This window comes from Cygnus olor, chromosome 1 (genome assembly GCF_009769625.2).
Source record: "Cygnus olor isolate bCygOlo1 chromosome 1, bCygOlo1.pri.v2, whole genome shotgun sequence".
Taxonomy (NCBI): Eukaryota; Metazoa; Chordata; class Aves; order Anseriformes; family Anatidae; genus Cygnus; species Cygnus olor.
In genome coordinates, this window is record NC_049169.1 from 119,626,004 (window position 1) to 119,646,485 (window position 20,482).

At 38.7% G+C, this 20,482-nt stretch overlaps 1 protein-coding gene across 4 annotated transcripts in view; it reads right to left on the minus strand.

Moving 5' to 3' along the window:
- Positions 1-2,791: 2,791 nt before the first annotated feature.
- SYTL5 (synaptotagmin like 5) overlaps positions 2,792-20,482 on the minus strand; it is a 93,192-nt gene continuing 75,501 nt past the window's right edge. For 3 of the 4 annotated variants that reach the window (XM_040530710.1, XM_040530720.1, XM_040530727.1), the window contains exons 11-18: positions 19,585-19,650; positions 18,490-18,668; positions 17,502-17,604; positions 15,230-15,391; positions 12,165-12,273; positions 10,513-10,648; positions 7,765-7,973; positions 2,792-7,161 (exon numbers count right to left, since the gene is read on the minus strand). In XM_040530710.1, coding sequence (XP_040386644.1) covers positions 7,019-7,161; positions 7,765-7,973; positions 10,513-10,648; positions 12,165-12,273; positions 15,230-15,391; positions 17,502-17,604; positions 18,490-18,668; positions 19,585-19,650 — 1,107 coding nt within the window. In that variant the 3' untranslated portion in view covers positions 2,792-7,018. The remainder of the gene's footprint in view (positions 7,162-7,764; positions 7,974-10,512; positions 10,649-12,164; positions 12,274-15,229; positions 15,392-17,501; positions 17,605-18,489; positions 18,669-19,584; positions 19,651-20,482) is intronic. The other variant, XM_040530736.1, reaches the window with a different exon arrangement.

Genomic DNA, 20,482 nt, shown 5'->3' on the forward strand with positions numbered 1-20,482 from the left:
AATCCCTGCCATCGCACACCCCAAAACCATTCTACATCTACAGAGGCAGAGACTAACGTCAAAGTTGCATGTCCCTTACTCTCGAAGCTCAAACCCTCTCCTCTGGGACAGAAAGTCTCACATTTTAGTGAAAGCACCAATGACCCTTGCAGCTCCGAACTGAGGCTCTGTGCTAAATGACTGCAGTGTGTCGTTTCATTACAGCTCAGTACTTACATAAAAGCATGAGTCAGACTGCATAGCATGATTAATGAAAACACAGCGGCTAAAAAGTAACCTGAAGTGCATTTAAATACTCTTACAATCACAATCCGCTTTTTAAATTAAGGCAGTGAAATAATGGAGCTCAGGTTATGCAATATTGGTGCTCAAGCACTTCCAGCCACTCACCTCGGTCCCGGCCTCCCCTGGCAATGGCTGCTGTGCTGCACGTCCACAGCAAGGACAAAACGGGTGCTTCACACCACTTGGATTTTTCAGGTGGGCTGGACCTTGAACTAGGGATTGGGGAGGAGATCTGGAGATGGAGGAAAGGAACTGAATGCACGGGGTTAAGACACAGATAAAATAATTCTCTAGCAAGGTGGAAAAGAGTGTATTTCCAATATTCTTAGCTAGAAAATAAGTTTAATGCTTACGAAACAAAAATAAAAATAAACATAAAAATGATGTAATATGTAGAAGTGAAGAAAAAAACAGCGGAGGGAAAGACTGTGAACGGAGTCCCATCTCTGAAGGCATGCCAGGCCTCTGCTGTTATTATTACATAGAAATGAAGCAATGTGCTTACCTCATTTAGTTAATATGGGATATTCCTGAAAGACGTGCTTATAGTTCACTGTACTGAATTTTAGAAGAGATGTGACACAGCAACATTTCATTATTTTAATTTTAAAAGATAGAACAATAATCTTGACAACAGCTGCAAATGTATTACCAGCCATCTTTGTCCACAAAATGAACATACAGTGCACAGTACAAAAATGTTCTGGGCAGGAAACATTCTGTTTTGTCTAGATTTGGGCAGAACTTAACATACTGCAATGGCATTCACTGCTACTTCTGTTCAAGTCCAGCAGAATAACTAAACAAATAGCTAGCAACAGATTTTAAGCAGAACAAAGGCTGCGCGAGGGATACATGACATTCTCTATTTGCTGCAACAAATGACTACAGTTGGCTTTAAGCAAACCCCAACAATTAGAGCTACCCTCAAAAATACACACCCAACTCTCAGGAGCAGTAGTACACAGCCATAAATGTGTTATTGCCACAAAGCAGAACTGTTGAAATAGGTAATCTAAACAAAGGGCCAATATACAGCAGGGGTGAGTTTCAAAAGCAACCTAAAGAACACCTAAAAGCAAGTTGAGATTCACTTTCCAGTGTCAATATACACAGTATAATTAACACTGAATTATTACCACTTACCAAATGGCATTTGCAAACATGAAATCACTAGGCAGGAAATTCAGGGGACACAGTGGTAAGGTTCTGCTAGCAGGCTTCTCTGTATCTCAGACTGAGTTATGGTAAAAGACATCTCTGCAAATAAAAGTCTGCATCTTATTTTGGAATTAATTGCATGTTCGTATAATTAACTTCAAGTTCTCTAGGGTTCTCAAGTGTTAACATTTCCACATGCAAAAATAAATAAATTATAATCATCTTTAAAAAAATGTATCAAAAAAAAAAAGAGTTTATAAAGTGCACATGGTGATGACTACTTCTGTCCATCAAAAATCACCATTGTGTGTTAGGGAAGGATAATTTCAGTTTTTACCTCATACAGATGAAAGTAAGCGGAGTTATCACTTAACTACTGCATGTGCCTTCTTCTGGGTACTGTAGATTCATGTTTGGGTGGGACATGGGGTCACAGTTTGACGTACTGACAGAATCTTTGGAGAATTTCCTGGTGAGGGTTGCTGAACTGAAGAGAGGGATGGAAGGAAAAGATCCTGCAAAGATTCAGGTACAACCCTTAATGTCTCGTGTGAACCCACAGACTAGGCAACTGTGGAGACAGGACTCAGCTCTTTTTTTAAGGTGTAAGAGATCCAAGGAGCCTTCATCGACTCAAGCAAACCACAAGCTTTACGTGTCTGAAGTTGGTCAATGTGCATACCTCTTGTGAAGCCAAAATAATGCCAGTCTTTATGCAACCCTCCTGTTATCTCACCTTATCAGTTGGAACCAATGGATGCTCAATGGCTGCTCTGCTGTTGTAGTTTAGTTCATATTTGCAGAATACAGCCTTGGACACTTGCACCTGACAGGGCCTAACCAGGCAGGAAAAGAAAATCAAAAAACAATACTTAAAAATGCTTTTTTTTTTTTTTTTTTCCATGATACCTTTGCATAATCTGTATTGGAAGAGACACAGAACGGTAGGTTTCCAGACTAATGCATGGAAGGTGATCATCCCCCTGTACTCAGCTCTGATGAGGCTGCACCTCGAGTGCTGTGTTCAGCTTTGGGCTCCTCAGTAAAGAAGGACATCGAGGCCCTGGAGCGTGTCCAGAGAAGGTCTACAAAGTTGGTGAAGGGCCTGGAGCACAAGTCCTGTGAGGAGCGGCTGAGGGAACTGGGGTTGTTTAGTCTGGGGAAGAGGAGGCTCAGGGGCGACCTTATTGCTCTCTACTACCTGAAAGGAAGGTGTGGGGAGCTAGGGGTCGGCCTCTTCTTGCAGATAACCAGTGATATGACTAGAGAGAATGGCCTCAAGTTGTGCCAGGGGAGGTTCAGGTTGGAAATGAGGAGACATTTCTTCTCAGAAAGAGCAGTCAGACATTGGAACGGGTTGCCCAGGGAGGTGGTGGAGTCACCGTCCCTGGGGGTGTTCAAGGAAAGGTTGGACATGGTGACATTGGGTGGGTGACATTGGTGGCAGGGGGATGGTTGGACCAGATGATCTTGGAGGTCTTTTCCAACCATAATGATTCTGTGATCATGGTCAAAGCATACTCACCATCCCACTACCTTTTCTCATAAACCATCTGCTAAGCATCTATGTGGGAATGAAAAATCAAAATGTGGTGTCTAAAAGGCATTTAAGGAAGGCAATGGCACTTTGATCAGTACAGGAAGATGGCAATAGCCTCACTACCTTTGCAGTTTTCCTCCCACCCTCATTCAAATGTAATATGATGGATGTGGAGGAGACAAGGAGGCCATTTTAACCTATTTTAGCATCTACATATGCAAGCGCGAACTTTTAGAAGCCTAAAGTCCCTGTATAACTGATAAGCTGAATGGAGAAACTTCCAGAAAACAGGTCTGGATACTCAAGTCTGATAGCAGGGCTTGGACAATGCTCAGCATCAGCTCTTCCTGATGGATACTGGCAATAACCACACTGTCAAGAGATTATTTACTGTCCCCACTTGACGCTTTACAGCCAAAGCTGTATTTTAATTTTTCTTTAATGGGTCAAACCCTCAGAATCTAATCACAAGGAGGGAGAAGACAGCAATGAAAGCCCTGTAGTTCCATTGCTAGTAACATGCATCATGTTTTACATTTAAAAAAAAAAAAAAGTGTGGAGAAAAGTTCTTCTCCACTGAAGCATCTTAAGTTATTCAAGTCTGTGTGGAGAAATATTTTAGAAACATCAGCTCTTCTGTGCCTAAGTACTCAGGACAGGAGTTTATGAATCAGTGTTAACATTGTGGCTATTTTCTCCTAAAAGTTAGCCTTAAACCAGCCATACATCCTCAATATCACAAACATACATACATAAGGAAGGCTTTAGTCTGACTCCTGGCTTTCCATCTTTTTGTGCAGCCTAGTAGTACATGGTACACAATGACACACAATTACAGGCAATTTGTTCAAATATCTGGGAAACAAGAAATCACATCTGCAGTTAATCATCTCATGCTTTTTCCAAACCATAAATCATTTTTGCAAAGGAAAAGAACAAGGATATAAGAGAGATAATTAAATGTGACATTTTCCACAAATCAAATCCTTCCTGTCGGTAACATCACAGAATAGCAAAGCCTTCCAAATTGCTCTGGTGTTTACACTGATGATCGTCATCTCTCTGAGGCTCATTTGAGGCAGAGTATGGTATGCATTGTACGTTACCATAATGTAGAATTGTCACTGCCAACCTAAGAGGTAATTTCACTGTACCTACTCCAAATCCTATCAACAGCTAACACCACTGCCTTGACTGAAATAAATACTCACTTGAAATTGTTCCCCTCATATGCTGAACTGCAGGTGATGCCTAGAATCTGTTCATAGCCTGGTCTACGCTTTGAGATGCAGGCCGAAAGAGAAATTTTGGCTCTTCCAAAAGCCCATGTATGAGCCAGGTGAGTACATTCATCATAAACTCTAACACAGGACCTAAAAATTGGAGTAAATTGGGCAGAAACTAAAGTAGTAAAGCATGGACTACTTCCTTTCAAAGCAAGACTAGATTTAACTACAACGTTGATGCTTAGAAGGTTAGAAAATACCCTTCAAAAATTAGATAAATGCTCATAATCCACTTTAAGTAAGAGGTTTAGTTCAGTTCCAAATTATTTTAAGGTTTTCAATCTGGTGAAAAATAAAGGTTTTCACTGTGGGGTCCAACATGGAGGATTTTTTGTTATCATTTTCCCAGTTTAAACATCAAAATGAAACAAAAACAACTCAGACTTCCCACTGTTCCTCTATAAGCCTAGCTGGAATTTCACCCTGAAGTATCATTTCCTTTAGATTTAATAGGCTTTATCTTTTTAAATCAACTTACAGCAAGTGAAAAATCAAGCATGTGGCTCCATATCAACATATTATTACTGGTTTGTGGTGCAAAGAAGCAAGACAACTCAGACTCTGACTCTGTAAATAGAGACATAGTTTAGGTGCCAGAAGTTAGGTTTGGTTTCACTTTGGGGATGCTGATACAAAAAATCTAGTATTTAAAGAAAGAAAGTCTATTATGATAAAAGAAAGGTCATAAAATGTATGTGGTTGATATTTGAGCTCTACTTCATCAGCTCACAGCATCTGCAGCCTAGGATGAAAATCAGGCTAAAACTAAAGTAAGTTTGCTTCACTGCCCAATTTGACCAGGATTTCAGATGAAAATGAAGAACAGATGAAGAAGGAAAATGAAGTCAACTGGAACAACTATTGACATTTGATTCCCTACTTGAGATTCTTTATGGAAACTCCAAAGATGACTCAGCAGTTTCTAAAAACTGTGGGTATCAAACTGGGCAAAAGCATTACCTTCAATGGCTTATCATAATTTTTACCAAAAAAAAATATTTTAAATCTATCTGTTTTTATTAAAACTAAGATTCTATTTTTAACAAAAATAAATAAAACCAAATGTATCTAATAATAATAGCATTTTTAAAGACTGCTTGCAAACTTCCCCACAGTTTCAAGCCACTCAAACCAAAAACAGTATAATATTTTTGGGGGAGGAGGGAAAGAGGGGAGCAGTGGGAAGGAATGGATATTAAATGTTAACATTTTGGATTCAGCTCTAAGTACATTTACTGACTATACACTAGAACAGCAACGGATGACAAAATTTTAACCTACACTTACTTAGTTATCAGTTCTCCATATGTTGTTGCTCCATCTAGAATTCCTGCAATTTCTACATTGTGAAGAACAGCATTTCTCTCTCTCAAACAACTAAGAAATATTTAAACACTGGTGTTTTGATAAACATTTGTAGAAAAATAAGGGATAAGTGTAGCTATAGATTAATTTACCCATTCAAATAGGAAGCTATGTTCCAATTCTGAAAGATTCAGAGGATTTTTCATTCAGTTTACCAATCTTCCTTTGTTTCATACCCTGAGCAATTATGTGCAATGCAGTTATATTTTTATCCAGACTTGTGCTGTCCTTGAAAGAGATTATAATCCTCTCTTATTATGGTACTACTGCTGTTTAAATGCTGCAGTAGCCCACAACTATACAAAACAGCATGTTCTTCACAAGTGACCTGAATAAGTCTGCAGAGGATGGCAGATCTAAGCAGGTACAAAGATCCCTTTACGAAACCAAAGAGCAAAATTACTCTTGAACACTCGTTGTGGTTAATAAGATTAATGACTGAATTGGCCAAACCTACAGGATCCCAGCTCCTTCAGAGAAAATTCCACGTTTTTTTTTATGCCCCAAACCAGTATGTGTCTCATCTCAGCAACTCATCAGGTGGGACAGGCATGTGAACATATTCCCTCTGTTCAATGACATTGGGAGGTCTTAGCTAGAGCTGTCAACTGAACGAAAAACATGGTAATACCACATAGCTGTAAAAATTTTATAGGGATTTGTTATCATTATTTTCATTAGAGGCTCTTTGATCACATTGAACCAAACCTGCCTTATATACAGTACACTGAAATAACCCAGAGAATGCTGCAACATTGGTACTTTATACCCCTTCATCTGCTGACTATTTCTAGTGTGCAATGATGAGCGCATTGGCTTTCCTTAGAGGGCTGCTTGGTCCCAAGCCTGCCTTCCTGCACACTGCATAGCCCAAAAAGCAAACATGAAAAAGAAATGTTATTTGTTATTCTTCAGAACATTATGGCTTCTCATCTTGCAAATAACAAAGCACAGACTCATTCTGAATCTGCTTGTACTGTATCACTACTGTCTTCTAGGCCGTCTTTGGCCCAGGAGGAGATACATAAAGCAAACTTTACTTACTAAATGACTATCTAGAGAGTTTGCTAGCTCCATGTCCCCCACCAGCAGAGGTGTTTACCGTCTGTACACCAGTCATCAGAAGGGACAGAGAAAGCCAGTCTGATCTCTGTACAAGGTCAAATTCTCACAAGCTTCAGGAGAAACATAATCTGTCCAAGAAGCCTGGGTTAAAAACGTGTGCATGAAAGTGCAGAATGCATTAAAATTTCACTTGGAGCCTTATTACCCAAGGCAAAGAGTACAAATTCTTCACCACTTTCCAATAGGCAAAGTGTGAGGAGTTGAACACCACTGAAATCAGGAGTACCTGTGGTACCCCTCATTAGTTGAAAGTCTTTCAGAGTCTACGTTTTCCCATGCTGGATCTCAACATTAATATCCCCTCCACAGAAGCTCCAGGACTGTCAATCATCTTTTGCCAGAGGTGCTGCTCTTCTCCTTGAGAGTCCATCCAGTCAACCTCCTTGCCATTACTTACACCTGGCAATTGCAGAAACACAAACCATTTTGGTGTATTAGTAAGCAGTTACTTAATATCATTGCTCATTCACTCCTACAGTCTACAGAAAGATGGCAAGCACTTTATACCCCTGCCTGTATACAGATTTACTCTCAGAGAGCACCAGTTTGTTATTCAACTCCTTTGTGGTACATGGATAGCTGCACATAAACCTCCCCACTCCGCACCACAAGCAACCTTCTCCTAACTGAGGAGGAACGAATTCTCATCTCTTCCAGAGAATACCACTGTCAGTGGAAAGGCTGCTGCTGGTTAAAAGTAGTTTCTTCCTCCTCAACAGGATTCTGAGAAACGCTTCCAAGCTATTCCTCGTTCTTCTAGGCTTCTCAGAAGTGCAATTGGGCACCACATTTTTGTGTCTCACTCAATGAAGGAAAGAACTAAATCATCTGTATAGATGACGTTGCCTTCTCTCCCCTTCCAATTTCCCCAAATTCCCATATACTATCCACACATTCAGTAACATTTCTATCCCTCATGTACATGAATCACTTGGGGTGGGAAAAGAAGAGCAAGATAAGAGCAGAATAAGAAAAGCAATCACCAGTTAGATGGGACCTTACCACTTCCAGTGCTCAAACGGACACCTCCCAGAAAAATATTACTGGAGAGCGACTCCTTGTCCCACACAGTTAATTCTAGACAGACATTATGTATATCCCGGGAATTCAAGCCACTGAAAGCAAATGTATGATTCCACTGGGGGTTCACATTCTTTTTTATTATGGGAGTTTTGTGTTTTGTAGCTTTGCTGTCATCTGGGAGCAGGTATCTGGGACATACAGAAATGGAAAGTTGAATATGTCAATAGGATGTCATATAATATCAACAAAGAATTATAATCACGTAGAGATGTCATATAATATCAACGAAGAATAATTATGTAGAGATCTCAAATAAGATCAAGAGCCCATTTCCCACTGTAATTAAGTGTATACCAGAAGTGCATATGTTGCATTTGTGCTCCATTTGTTCTTAGAGTTACAATGTCAGTTATCAGAAAATGAAATTACGTCTCCTTGTCCCACACCTTTCATTTTTTATAAAAATACTTATTTCGGTGAGACTAAATACAGACAGAATCATAAAATTGTTGGCTAGAAGGAGCCTCTGGAGTCACCTTGTCCAGCTTTCCTCTCAAAGCAGGTCCTCCAGAAAGAAAAAAAAAAAAGATTGATAAAGAAGGAACTTCAGAAGTTTGGCACCAGTACTTTGAATTGCCTATCACCCTACTGAGAGCAGAAACACTAATACTGTAAAGTCTGACATGCTTTTTCACATTTGATTTTTTAGTGAAGAATTCCCTTAGTGAAACTAAGTAAAAATAATACTCTAGTTTCAAAATCAGAGTTCAGTACAAATTTTCACAGTCTGTACCTTCACATTTTTCAGCAATGTTAATAAAATAACTATGGAGTTGCACATGAATATTAAAGGGTCAGGCATACAAACAAACTATATCACTAGACCTCAATCAGGCTTCCTGTCCAGGCTTTTACTTGAGAACAAACATGAGCTATTTCATTGCAGCAGGCTATTAAATTACTTTAATTTAGTCTCAAAATAGCAGTGTGGATCAGACTACTGCTGTACCTCTACGGGTTCACGGCAACGTTGTTATGCATTTAGCCACGACACAACAGACAACCAATCAATAGTCTGAGGAAAACAGACGCCTGTTTCACCACACTGAATAATCCATGTCAGCAAGAGCAGATGCCACTAACTAAAAATACTCCACAGAATTATTGGCCACACATTGCTACTGCTAACATAAAAAGGCTTTGAAAACATTTTCTCCCTGAAACCTGTTGCAAGCTTCAAGTGGAAAAAAGCCATAGCGAGATCAGACACTCTATTTTTCAATAAAAGGAAATGCCCTCACATGTAACAGAAGAGAGATGGCAAAGGAGAACAAATGCATACAAAGAATAGCTCAAACTTTTTCTATATGATGCGTATGAGCTCAGTGATTGTTCGAAGCACAGTAAAGACTAGGACAAACTCTCAGCTCTGCCTACGAGTCAAGGGCAAGATGTTTTGTATGGTCACTGTTTAGTAAACAAGACTCAAACCATTACTGATAAACTGGAGCATATCTAAAAGTCACCAATTTTCAAAACTAGCGCTGAGACCAAAAACTGGCAAAGAAAAATGTTTTAAGCTCATTATTTCCTTAAATTATGAAAAATTCAATATGATGAGGTGTGCAGGATTATGCTCATTTTATTCAAATGCAGGTATATCCTATATGTAGCATTTTAAATAGTCTGGATTTTGACTGTCCAACAAAAATGCTGCTAATTGAATAAAAAAGATGCAAATATGTATTTCATATTATATACATATATGTACATACGTGCATATAGGCATACAAGAGACACAGACCCAACATTATTCAGAAGAATGCATCTTTAAAATCAAACCTAAAAACCATTAGAGCAGACTTTTTAAATGTCTTCTGTCAAATAATATTAAATGTTAACAATGAGAAACAATTAGAGTTAAGACACTGTTTGAAGTCAGTGATAGACTTTCTGGGAACCCTTAGGACTTAAATGTGCTCGTTGACGCGGTACTGCATGACAAAGATCTTCCCCAATTAAACACTAAAGAAAAAAAAAAACTACTTACAGTAAAAGAGAGAAAAATCTTCTCATTTAGCATACTTATTTGACTGAGAACAGAATTTCCTCACACACGAGTTTTCTCTTTCTGCCTGTTTCACAGTTGACATCCACTAGAAAGAACCTCAGTGTGATGGAGCAAGCCATCAAGCTATTTGCAGTTTTATAAGGAATCCCAACAGACTTATTTCTTCCTGAAAACAAAGTTATTTCTCCTAGTCAAAAAAATATATATATGTATTGTTTCAATTTGCTGGAAACATAAAAGTCACTGTCAGAACAGGTGTCATCTCCAATGTGTGAACCCCAGTTTACATCTTCTTGCCTTCAGGAATAACCAATGTTCACCTACCTTTCTCTGCCAACTCAATGGAAGTGTTTTGTTTATATTCTCTAACAGTGTGCACCTTAGCACACTGAATACGTATGTTTGAATGGAGTCAGTGATACAGATTAAATACTGTTTCTTGACTGAGTCCAGACATGCTGGTATTTAACCACTGGGACAACTCATACCTCTCTGCCCTTAGCCAACAGCATCCTTCGCCATACCATTTCAAGGTGCCAGTTGCTTTTCAGTATTGACATCCAACACATACATATACAGATATATTGAAAAAAATAGGGTCAGACAAAATACTCTTCAGTGGAAGCATTAAAATGCGGAGGAAAAAAAACACTGACCCTTTCACAAAAGTGTCTGATGTGCCTCCTGATTTCACCGCTGTTAAATTCTTAGCTTCTTTGATGAGGACTTCTAATATACCTCCAGATGGCAGATGAGTCTCTCTCTTTTTTCCTTTTTTAAAGCTCTTCTTTCCTACATACACAACAGAGTTGCAACATCGTTATCACAATCAGAAACTATACACTGCAAAACTGATTTGGACATCTAAGTTCTCTTGGCTGGATTCTTTCACTCATTTCCTTAAACAGGATTAAAGCATTTCTTATGAGCAGATCCTGATTGTCAAGGGTATAGAAACTGAAAAGTCAAGGGCAGGAAATCACTCCATACTTGATAAAGAACTTGACTGTCTAACCAGGTATCCCTTGCTGGACACAACTGGGTATCCTAACTGAAGTCCTTTCTGAATGTAATCATTGGTGTGGTACTATGCTGAACAGAAAGAACAGCACAACCTGTAAGCCCTGCTCTCTTCTCAGAATCCAATTCCATCACTGATGTTAAAGCAGCCTGACACCACAAGCAAGGTATGTAACATCTGTCCTAAAATTTAAAATGCAGAAATATACTGAGTATATTCCTTTTGTAAGCATAAACTGCTCCTCATAGTCCATGGCAAAGGACACAGTGCTCACTGACACACTACTGCATTTGAATGGCTACATGAGGACACATACTTGTTGCTGTGGATTCTAAGGGGTATATCATCGGGGATCATGCACATTGTCTGGAAGTGGAAACATCAGAAAAAAAGGATGAGGAGTGATGTTAAAGTGTTACTAATTTAAAAAAAAAGTGTATATCTGTACTTTTCAGACAGCAATTAGTTTTTGAGAGAAAAAACCTTGGGATTGCTTCAAGCAGAGAGAATACCATTTGTCAAGAAAAGAAAAAAGAAAGAAAAATAAAAAAGTCTAATATACCTATCAAATCCTAATGCTAAACAGCAAAGTTGTCACTAAGAAAGAACTCTTCTTGGACTACCTGTACCTAGTACATCTCTCAGGTGCTATCCAGTGACTGCTTTCTCTTCAGATGATTGCTGTTCCTCATGCTACTACAATGCAAGGAGTAAGTAACGGTATTATCCCTTGCTCATTACTAATGAAAATAATGGGTTACCCCAAACAATTCAAATATTATTTTACAGGATTGAATTAGAGATGTAATATGGCAAAACTGAACAGAAGTTAAAGAAGCATGAAAAAGACTTAAAATGAGGAGATAAGTAAAGTTATGGACAATTAAGCAAGAGGAACTAAGGGAAGTTTGTTACTTTGATCAGATATACACTGTATATAGCCAGCTGAACAAAGAACACACAGACTACAATTTAGAAGATTTATTCGTATGTGGCTGTCCTTGATCATATTAACTAATGTCTGAGCATTTTTTAATTAGCTAAAATCCATGCACCAGTACTTAACTATGGCACACTCCTCTTTCCCTTCCCTCTCCTGAAGTCCAATGTAATAGAAGAGGATGGAGGAAGAGAAACATACTCATGACTCAAAAGTTACACAGATAAAGACAACTAATATATTTAAGTCTAATTTCAATCTTCTCTAATTCCATTACTTCACACTAGTTGAGGATTTTTAATACTCAGAGGGATGCTATCATAAATTGCCATTAATGTTTGCTTTACCTTGAAACTGCCCTAGAGGAAGCATTAGGTTTCTGTCTGGGGGAATGTAACGTAAAACAACTGTCAGTTCTCCTTTATACTGAAGCCCAACATCTGTTGCAACCTCCACCTGAAAGGAAAAAAAATTAATCAAAAACCATAAATCCAGCTAAGGTTAATCATTCACTTTCTCCATTTGATGTTTAATTTTATTGTACCAATGCTGTTCGAAATGTTTCTTAAATATATCAAGACTTACCATCCTCCTTTCACATAATTTAACATTTCAGATTGAATACGATCACATTTTAGAAAACTTTATGAATCAGGGAATGCAAGCTCTCAGAAGAACAAAGCCACGTGGCATTAGACACAGTGCAGAAAGGAGAGATCTAGCATGAATGAGTGACGCAAATAAACAAAGAACTTGAACTTATTTCTGAAGAAATTGTAGCTAATTTAAGCTGACATTCTGATGCTCTTATTTACACCAAATAGGTTTTAAATCCATAATTGGTTTCATGTATTTTAGAAGAGTCACTCTCGAGTCACTCTTGAAATAGAGATATGGGGAACTATGGCAGCAGAAGAGAGCAGAGTCCAGCTCTGAAATAGAAAACCGAAAACTAAGGTTATTCTCAGTGTCCTTTTCCACCCAATAATATTTCTGGTTCCTTCTCTTTTGAAATGTTTGAATTTCACCCAGAAACAACACATTCAGTAGTCTTCAGAAGTACCAAGATGGCACCAGTGTCTGATGCCAGTTGCTAAAACAGAGGACAAAATAAAAGCTGTAAATGGCTGTGGAATAATTTTAACAACAAGAAATTATTATTTAAATCTTGCTAGTTAGGCAGTTCATTTAGGGCCTAAACTATGTAGGTTTAGCATCAGATTTCCCATAAAGTCAGCAAGGATTAGTTTTTCTGTTTTTCTGGTGGACAAATGACAGCATAAGTTCTTACATCAGGAACAATTTGCAAACCTTCCCCTCTCCAAAACCGCGTATACCGTGACTCTAGACTCTTCCCCCCTCTTCAACCACAGAACTATTTTCTGATTTAACCATGCTCCTCTTGAAAATAGGCCACGCAGTGCTCATAGAAGAAATAGGTCTCAAGTCTCCAACATTTTCATTAAGGCAGCTAAATGATTCATGATAAAACAAAGCAATGTAGTAAAACCCAGGGAACATTTCACTGCTATTCCTTTCTGTATCATGCAATTCATGTGGGAGAACAGCATGTAACTTTTTTGTATGTTAACCTGTATTTTTTTTTAAATTTCAAAATGCAATAATTAATCTTTCAGAAACAATATTATCTTTGCCAGACAACAATCTTAGCAGCATTTTTTATCTTTGCCAGACAACAATCTTAGCAGCATTTTAAGTTCAGAAATATTATTTGTAACAACTTAGGAAGCAGACAAGACCAATTTTGTGTTTGCTTTCTTTGGTAAAAAAGAACTAGTTTAAAAGTCCTTTTAATGGGTTTGGAAATAATCAGACAAGACCTTCCAGCTGGAATGGCTTAAATGCTTAACACATCATTACTATTTTTCCTGAGCAGGACTATCTCAAGACATTTTTTTTTCCTGTTAGATTAAAAGAAACCACCCATACCCATACAAAGCCCCCAGAGACTGAACTGAGAAGACAAAGAGATTACTGCATGAAAAGACGCTCAATTTCAGACCAATGTTGCATACAAACTGTAAGTGAAACAAATACAAGATACATCGACCACGGTAGAATGGTTGGTACTAAATAAGAGCAACATCTAACACCAGCCAAGGATACAACAGAGGTGCAGCAGACATTTAGTCTACTCCAAGAGTAGACCCAACAAAAGCAAACTACATGATGCCAGTTGGGTGAAAGTTCTGCAAGCTTGTAAGAAGGATGGTATAATCCTGGCCTGGACACAGCGCTGACTGGAGTTTGTTTGTCTTCATTGGCCACTTTCTCTTCCTGGTATCTCACGCCCCTTTTGGGCTATGAAGGGAAAGCTGATGGTCACTCTCATTAATAAAGCTAAACGAGGAAACTAGGAATGATCTTCCGTGCCAGTTTTAAAGCGTGAGGTGTGTGAGTGTTAAAAGGAGACCAGTTTCCTTATGTATTTTCTGGCTAATTATTTACTGAAGTATAAATTTGTGACGGCTTAGCACCAGAAAGGGCTATACCAGGAAATTATAAAGCAATCAGACTCATCTGACATTTGAGGGTAAGACACAAATCAAACAGTCCCTCCTAAACCCCAAATATAATATTTCTTTAAATATAATGAACATGGAACAAAGGAGTCACCTGAGTCTATCTCCACGTCATCTGCAATACAGTCTTGGATTTTTCTACAACAAGAAAAATAAACTTTCCAAAATAGCAGTTTAAACCCCTGAAATTCCTAGGGATCCCAGCTGCTGCAGAAGCAAGCAATTGAAAAGCCTTTAATCCTTGAGCTTACAACGGCTCTTTGAATCTCTTCCAAAAATAAACACCTTTGCCAAAGCAGGGGGGTGCCCTAAAGACAGAAGTCATCCTATCCTTAGCTAAGTACAGTGAAAGTCCTATTTCATAAACCGACTGATTTGCCTGATGAGAAGCCTCATCTTATACCTTCCTAGTCAAGGTAAATAAGAGATTAATAAGTCATTTTGTTACAGCTGAAAAGTGTGAAGCACACTGAACTGAAACAAAAAGGTCTTTTGCTTTATTGAACTGTTGAGGGTTGGGTAGAGGGGAGCGGCAAAAAAGCCATTTGGTTTATCTTCTGTTTTCTGGAAGAAAAAATAAATCAATTTCTTTACTAGGTCATTTTTCCTCTGCAGTTTGTTGCAAGACAAACTTATATATTATTTAAGGTGCTGGGTTTTGTTTGTTTAAGTGGCCAACCAGATAAAAAGTTTTCATGAAGACTTCAGGAACGGTGGGTTTTGACTGAATAAAGCACAAAGATACTATTTTTATTGTCACATTAGACAATCACAAAGTCACCATTTTAAAAACGTGTTCCAAAGGAAAAATAACTAAGCCTTGGTAAATTTGCTTCTCAGCAGTTTCATTGGCCCCTGGAAGTCCTTACCTTGGGCTGGAGCACAAACCACTCATCGCCCTGATTTTCAAAGTTCCAGGAATCGAATGGAATTTCCACTTCTCCAAGAAAGCTGTTGCGTCCAAATCTGTCATAGTGCCAGACAGAAAGCTGCAGGGTCCTGGTTTCTAGCTGTGTATGACTGATGACATACTACCAACAGAAAAACAGAAAAAGGAACCCTCAGAATAAGCACAAATAATAGTTTCCATGGAGCCTTTTACAGCAATAGCTAAATTTCATGAAGCCCACAGCAGCTAATAAATGGAGCATGAAAGAGAGATTTGTTTTCATTGCAAATAAGATGTCTATAGCTAGAAATCTCACAGGGAACTGTTAAACTTCTTTTCTTTTTTTCTGTATTACTTATTGGGTATTTATGGCCGTAAAGTCAATAATGATGATTAAAACAATCATCCCGTTAATTCCTTACAGCTTATGTAAAAGAAGTAGATTGACACCAAAGTTTATTTTGTAAGAAGAAACCCCACTGGATCTTTCATCCCTAAAGAGAGGCTGCTGTACACTGTTTTCTAGAAGCAGTGTTTTCTTCTCCTATTCAGTTTTATCTTTGTAACTTGTGAAAAATGGTTCTGAAAACAAGTAAAACTATATCTGCAAAGCATTCCCCAAAATGCCTCAGTAGCACTGTTGGTGCAGCTTGGTTGAAAGCTATTAAAAAATTGATTGAAAGCTATTAAAAACTCCTCTGAGGTAGCAACATATCCTAGCAAATATATAGAAAATTATAAACATCTGGAATTCTAGCTCTGCTTTCAGGGAAAGGCCTAATAATTCCATGAAATTCACCCTTCTTCTAGTGTTAATTGAGGAGATCCAGATGTCTTCTTTTTTTGTTTGTTCTCAGGAACAATGTCTGGACACAGACGTGTTCTCCAGAAGCTGAAACAGTCAAGTCAGTTGGCTAGCCACACAAGTAGGCTATTAATGCATAGATATGTCTGCAATGCTTATATCTTAGATGCCAACTGTGAGAGCTGCACTGTTCAGCAATACTAGAATAAAAGCCAAAGATGGAAGATATAGATGTATTTTTTTCTTTTTTTAATGGTAATACCAGTTGCAGCAAATAGATTTAGCTCTCGTTTACCTACCAACAATACAAGTAAGCCCTCTTGGACACAATCTGCATTTTCAGCAAGCTGTTAGGTCCTATTCCTGCAGTTCCCTACTAGCAAACACGTTCAGTGCTAGCTACATTCCCTGCTAAAGAGAGTCTAACACCTTTTTTTTTTTTTTTTTCCCCTCCAGTTCAGGCAAATCTTAACTTTACTAGAAACCATTTAAAAATGAGGCTGTGCAGGACACTCTTCCTTGGAAAGCAGCCTGGTCAGACCAAGCATGTGTAAGTTTGCAAAATAGTTTTGTAGCCAGGTTAGGTCAAGTATACTGGCCAACGAACATCTATTAGCATCTATTATATGAAACTTATTTAAATTTCTTAATCACTGAATTTCCCCTCAGAATATTTCAGGATAATACAGAAAAGTTTCTCGCTTAATGACAGCTGGCTGGGATGACTCTTGACAGTTGACAGGAAGCAGAATCACCAGGAGCCTGCAGTCCAGGTGCCAGGCAGTGGGCTGGGCACTCACACTCTGCCATTCCACCCTGCACCACAGAGCCAAGCAGGTAAATAAGCAGCTTGTGAGGAGCACAACATCTTTCCAGCCTCTGTAGGCTGGACATGGGTATGAGAAAAGAATGGAAAGATCCTGGGCACTTGGGCTCCACCAGTCAAGGCAGTAGTCTATCATTTTCTTTTGCAACACAAAATACACTTCAGTCAGCTTTTTAGGAACACAGTAAAATGGCAACAACAGCTTCACTAGCTATCAAAGAGCTTTTACTGCAAAAGGTTATCTTCTCTGAGAAATCAGTTAGACAGGATTTTTTAAGCTAGTTCTACCTCAGTACAGTTGTAACTTAGGGCTTGCAAAATCTTTAAGGTGTGCTTAAGAACTCTGAGCTCAGGTTAGATGGGAACATCAACAGTTTTGAAAAAGAACCATGCAAACTAATGTAAGTTTTACCTGTAGAGGGGAGAACCAAACAAAAACAATTCCTCGATGCTGAAAACCAGAAATTAAAACTCATAGGATTCCTAGATGTTTTGCTTAAATACCTTCCCTTTGAGGCATCGCTTCCAAATTCTAATCCCCATACTGGAGCACTTACAGAAAATGCCTGTGAGCACAAGTAGAACATTCATCACAGCCCATGAGAGAGGCAGTGTTCTCACCTTCAGCGTCTCATTAAATTCTGGATTGGTGCTGTTACTTTTAATTTTGGTCTTTCGTTTACTTTGGCGGGACTTATCAGGTAGAAGGTATGCTTTGACATATCTGCAGATCAAGTAGTAAATTATTAGCAAGGAATAGAAATGACCAGTTTGAGCAAGGACTTGCCATTCCAGCATCAGTAACATATATGAGGAAATTAATTTTTGCAGTCTAAACAACGTACACATGTAACAGACTTTGTGAAACATGGAAAGGTATGGACTTTATCTAGAAACACTGCGATGTTGTTCTGATAGGCTCGGAGTAACAAAAGGGCTAAATTAATTTACAGAAATAATTTGCAGAAAGCTTTCCTAGCACTTCAGCTTTTGTAGTATATGATTACTGACTGACTACATATGACAACACATACACTGAAAATACAGGAGAATTAAAAACTTTATACCTTACAAAAGGATTAGACATGATTAGAGATATAAATTATTAATTCCTAACTATGAGAGAGTTTACATTATATACTGAAAACTAAGAATACACAGAAAGCTAAAAGACTCTCATAAAACACAGTCTTTGAAAAGTGAATCTATGGATTCACAGCATGAAAACCAGAAATCTATTTCCCTCCCTCCCTCTGAAACACCATCATATACTTTAGTGTTGCTTCTAAAAGTAAGAAATCAATTCAGTCCCCCTATGCATTCATATTTTTTGTCGTTTTGAAGAGATTGCTAGCAAACAGGTTGATAATTGAAGTAATATTATTGTTTCCCCAGAATATGTCCATGCTGCTCTAAGGAATATATTAGAAATGCATTTCACATAGGGAATCCAAAACCAACCATCACCCAAACGCTGGTTTGTAGCAACTGGATCTTATGAATTCTCAGGTTTGTATCACAACCCCAGGCTACATCACTGATGACTACAGAGAGTAATGTGTTAGAGGACAGCCCTAGCAGGGCCTAAAAAGGAATTTTCTGTGCTTACGGATCAGTCCTTTGCTTTTTCTCATCTGCAACAGCCAGGTTTCTGCAGCTTTTCACCAAGATGTTGAGGGCACCTGTTTTGTAGCTGTAGTTGATTTGGAGCAGGATTTCACCGCTGACCTTCACGTTGCCATAGTCACCAGTTTCACTATATACACTCAGCATGCTGTTAATGCTTGTCTGGAGGGAGAGAGAAAGAAGCTTAAACAAATTATATTTCCCGAATCTGCTCTTTCATGCAGCCACAACCCTGCAATACTGTCTCACTTGTTAGGACTTGCTATGAAAAGAGACATAGGATAGAAGAGAAACACTACCTGAGTCTATTTGATGTAAAGGGAGCAGGAACTGCAAATAATAATAGCATAAATGTCTAGACTGTTGATGTTTTTTACACACGGGACTCAAATCTATTTATAAACGTGACTAAATCTAAATTACTGCCATTTAATTCATGCATGAGCTGAAGAGCAGTCAGGCTACATAAACCGTAAGCTCACATAAGTTCTAAGCAGATAAAAATGACCTCACTGTCTCAGCTGTCCACCTAATTTTTACTGAGTCTCATGAGATAACTACTGACAGAACCATTAGAAAAAATTATGATTCCTGTAATGAAGATGATAAAAAACATGTTTGGTTAAAGTGACACCCATCCCTCGTTAGTAATTCTAAAAGAATGAGCAAACTTCCAATACCCATTGTTTCTGCAATTTTCCTAACGCCAAAAAAGGTTTAGCAAAAATCCCACAAGATTTTCCACTGTGGCATAATATATCACAACCCAATCTCTTGTCACTGATACCCTATACCATATTGCTATCTGGATATCCTCTTTCAAAAGATTACAATTAGAAAAGAACTAAATGTTTTTAAAGAAAATTGGAGCAATGTGCACGCCACTGGAACCAAAGGCATTCTAGAAATCTGGCATACATTTTGGTTTGAGTCCTTGAGCAAGATTGCTCAAGAACATACATAACCATATAAATTCTATCACACAGGAAGCTTGCAAGACAGACAGGCACAGTCTTGAACACAGAGGGATAAAAGAGAGAAACCTTCAAAGTTAAGCAGAGGATTGAGGAGAACTCACAGTATCACCATCTGTTTCAGGCACATTTAAGTAGGTCCATTTTCTGTCAGAGGCTTCTGAGAAGTTCTTTAAAGAAGGCAGTGGAAAAGGTCAAGAGAAAAGAGCATTAGGTAGCTGTAATAGGAAAGAGTAAGTGCAGTGAAAAAGCTTGACTGATACAGTCAGGTAAATAAAGTTTGCATTGCAAAGCCATAGTGAAAGAAAAGGAAAAAGGCATCACCAAATCAGAGAAATGCAAAGTGTTTTCCATATACATCAAGTATTGAAGGGCACTGAAGGTAATAAAATAGAAGTGAAGTATCTGCTGTATCAAAAGAAAAAAAAATGTTTTAGAACACCAACTCGGCAGATTTGGGTTTGTATTGGATTGTATTTGGATGTATAGAATCATAGAATATCCCGAGTTGGAAGGGACCCATAAGGATCATCTAGTCCAACCCCTGGCAATGCACAGGTCTGCCCAAAAGTTTAGACCATGTGACTAAGTGCACAGTCCAATCTCTTCTTAAATTCAGACAGGCTTGGTGCAGTGACTACTTCACTGGGGAGCCTGTTCCAGTGTGCAACCACACTCTCTGTGAAGAACATCTTCCTGATGTCTAGCCTAAACTTCCCCTGCCTCAGCTTAACACCGCTCCCGCGGGTCCTATCACTGGTGATAACAGAGAATAGGTCATCTGCCTCTCCACTCCCCCTCATGAGGAAGTTGTAGACTGCGATGAGGTCCCCCCTCAGCCTCCTCTTCTCCAGGCTGAACAGGCCAAGTGACCTCAGCCGCTCCTCATATGTCTTCCCCTCTAGGCCTTTCACCACCTTCGTCACCCTCCTCTGAACACTCTCCAACAGTTTAATGTCCTTCTTGTACTGTGGTGCCTCACACAGTACCCGAGGTGAGGCC